Source organism: Verticillium alfalfae, genomic scaffold, assembly GCF_000150825.1.
Source record: "Verticillium alfalfae VaMs.102 supercont1.3 genomic scaffold, whole genome shotgun sequence".
In the NCBI taxonomy this organism is placed as follows: Eukaryota; Fungi; Ascomycota; class Sordariomycetes; order Glomerellales; family Plectosphaerellaceae; genus Verticillium; species Verticillium alfalfae.
In genome coordinates this window covers 243,577-246,387 of record NW_003315036.1, presented here as the reverse complement: position 1 = coordinate 246,387, position 2,811 = coordinate 243,577, and the positions used below count along the sequence as shown (strand labels likewise).

Genomic DNA, 2,811 nt, shown 5'->3' with positions numbered 1-2,811 from the left:
GCTGCAGATCTGCCACCGACGGGGGTCGCTTTATGAGGCTCGTAGGAGCGCGGCATTCCACGAATTGTCGCATTTCAGTGCCATCGGAGCAGGAAACAGATGAACCCGACGGAACGCTCTATTTCATTTCAAAGTACCAACCTTTCTATCATGACAGATCAAATATGAAAAAGACACCCAACCGAGAACTCTTATTCGGACGGGCTCTCCTTGGTACTCTCGCTCTGCAAGCCGCTCTCGACGTTCGCCGCCTCCTTTGTCCGGCCCTCGGACACGACCTTTCCCTCAAAGCCATAGCCCGGGTGTCCGATGAAGAGGGCGCAGGCCGCCAGCACGATGAGTCTGCACATAACAAGTCAGCATACCATGCACGCAACGGAAAAAGGCGGGGACGAAACGCACACTCCCTCGAGCCCGATGAAGAGACCTTCGTTGGTTATCTTGGTCGAGTTTTGATAGCCCTCGCTCAGCTCGTCGACACGGTAGACGCAGCGCACAAAGATGAGGACAATGGCGGCGGCGAGGCCGCCGAAGAAGAGACGCTGGCGACGACCAATGGCGCGGCTGGCGTCGGGCTTGACGCTGCGGATGTAGCGCCACATGTAATCGCCAAAGAAGACGCAGAAGGCGAAGAGCAGGACGACCTGCAGGATAAGTCCGGCGAGGGCGACGTCGACTCCGATATTGTTGGAGCCGGCCGAGACGGAGGAGATGGCGCCGCCGGCAGCCTGCAGGACGAGGCAGAGGATATCCGCGGTGATGAAGAAGATCCAGAGGAGGCGGGGTCGGATGCGGGAGATGTCGGGAGCGAAGAAGACGATGGCGCGGGCGAGGGTCACGTAGATGGCGGCCGTGAAGAAGACGGGGCCAAAGGTGATGAAGACAATCTGGATGAGGAAGGCGCCGAAGGACCAGGGATTGTTGTAGAGGAGCACACGGCCAACGTAGCCGATGACTTCGGCGAGGCACCCGGCGGCCATGAACGAGGCGAACCACCAGGTGCGCCAGCGGAAACCCAGATAGACATGGACGAGGAGAGCAAGAAAGTAGAGGATGATGAACATGATGGAGACGCCGAGGATGGGGCGGTACTGGTAGACCGTCCACTCGATGGGACAGAGGTCGAGGGTGCAGTTGGCACCGGGGCCGTATGTGTTGAACATGCCAATGAAGACATACGAGCCGTTGTCGAGGCGGTGGATGTACTGTGGCGGGATGTCCCCAAAGTCGGCGGGATTCGTCGTGGCCATGGTGTCTGCCTGGTTGGGGGTGGCTGGTGATATCTCGATTGACAGGGTCTGGTGATGGCGATAGCTGGTGCAGGCGTTGTGGGAAGGAAGCTGTCGTGCTTAAGAAGCCAAGCACAGCAAGAGAGACAAGACTCGACGGTTGAGGGAGTTTGGCGATTTATCTGCAGCTAGGCCAAGCCACATGGAGTAGGCAGCAACAAAGATAATAAGTATTCTTATAAATACCGCTTCAACTTGGTCCAACACGGAACTCAAACGTCTGACCCGCACGCCAGGGTTGCATATTGCAGTGCATTCGTCATCATACGGCGTGTATTTGCTGACGAGACCTGCAGCCGATGGCTGGCGGCGCACCATGATGCCGTTTTCGATTTCTCCATGCGCATCCTTCGCCTACCTTAGGTACCTGGGTAGGTAAGGTATGTAGGTATATTCCTTTGACCGCTCGCACTCGCAACCGGGGAGGGGCTGCGCCTGCGCCAGATCAGCATGGAAGGCACCCTTAGCGGCAGGGTAGGTACGCAAGCTTCTAGGGCTGACGCGACCTGCCTTTTAGCCAACGAGGCAGTCAGGATCGATCTAAGGGAAGGGCACGACCAATCTACCACCCTTGTGCTCCACAACGTGGTGTACAGCAACGAGTAGGAGCACAAGCGGCTTCCTTCTGCGACGGTGCTGATTCCATCGCGGCGTCACAACGCGCCTGCCTTGGGGCCATGTGAGACTAGTGGCCCCAAGCTACGACTCTGCCATGTCGCTTTAGGAGGCTCTTTCCTCGGTGATCAGGATGGGCGGCGGGTGGGTGGCTGTTTCCCAGTGGCCCAGCGGTTTGGTGTCAGGCGCAGGTGGGGTTCTGCCTGCCGACTCAGATCCGTGCTGCCAATCGGTTTGCCGTCTGGGCGATTAGGCGAGAGCGACGCTTGGCGCACGTTACCAAGCTCATTCTTCCGTTCGTGTCAGCGCGCCCTGGGGCGATGGATGATCGGCGCCCTATCTTAGTGGGAACCTACCTAAAAGTAAGTCCACGTCGTCTGTGCGAGTGCGAGTGCGGTGCTGCTGGCAACCAAGGCAGGATCGAACCAAACACGCGCCCCCTTCCGCTTGTCCTGCTTCTGCTTCCAATCTTTGCGCTCGAGTCAATTGCGCAATGACTTTGGAGCGGCAACTGCGACTGCACTGCGCTCGAGGTAGGCTGCAACTTCGGGGCGCGGACGGCGCATTCGGCCGCAGACAAAAGTTCCCTGAAATCGATCGTTTTCAAACTCAGCTTCCGCGTCGTCCCCTATGCTGCGCCCGCACTTTACTATCCCAACATCGCTTCGCTTACCTCAAAGGCACGCCAGGCAGTTCGGCCCATCTCGCCCAGCCACGCTATCCCCAGAAGGGTTGCAACGTGCGCCGGGCCCAACGCGACGCAATGTTCTCATCATGAACTCCCAGACTTACCCCCCCCTTTCTTTTTCCTTGTGGTTCGAAAAAGGTACGTACCATAAGGAAGCGCTCGTCGTCGGAATCATCTTTATTTCTGGGTTATTCTCTCGAGCCATCCCCGGGTCAATCA

General features: G+C 58.0%; 1 protein-coding gene across 1 annotated transcript; it reads right to left on the bottom strand.

The window, feature by feature from the left end:
- Positions 1-191: 191 nt before the first annotated feature.
- On the bottom strand, positions 192-1,250 carry VDBG_02587 (conserved hypothetical protein; the record flags this gene model as incomplete). The annotated part of the gene is made up of 2 exons (XM_003006402.1): positions 192-342; positions 403-1,250. The coding sequence occupies 2 exons, from the start codon at positions 1,248-1,250 to the stop codon at positions 192-194; spliced, it is 999 nt and encodes a 332-aa protein (XP_003006448.1).
- Between the last annotated feature and the right edge of the window lie 1,561 nt (positions 1,251-2,811).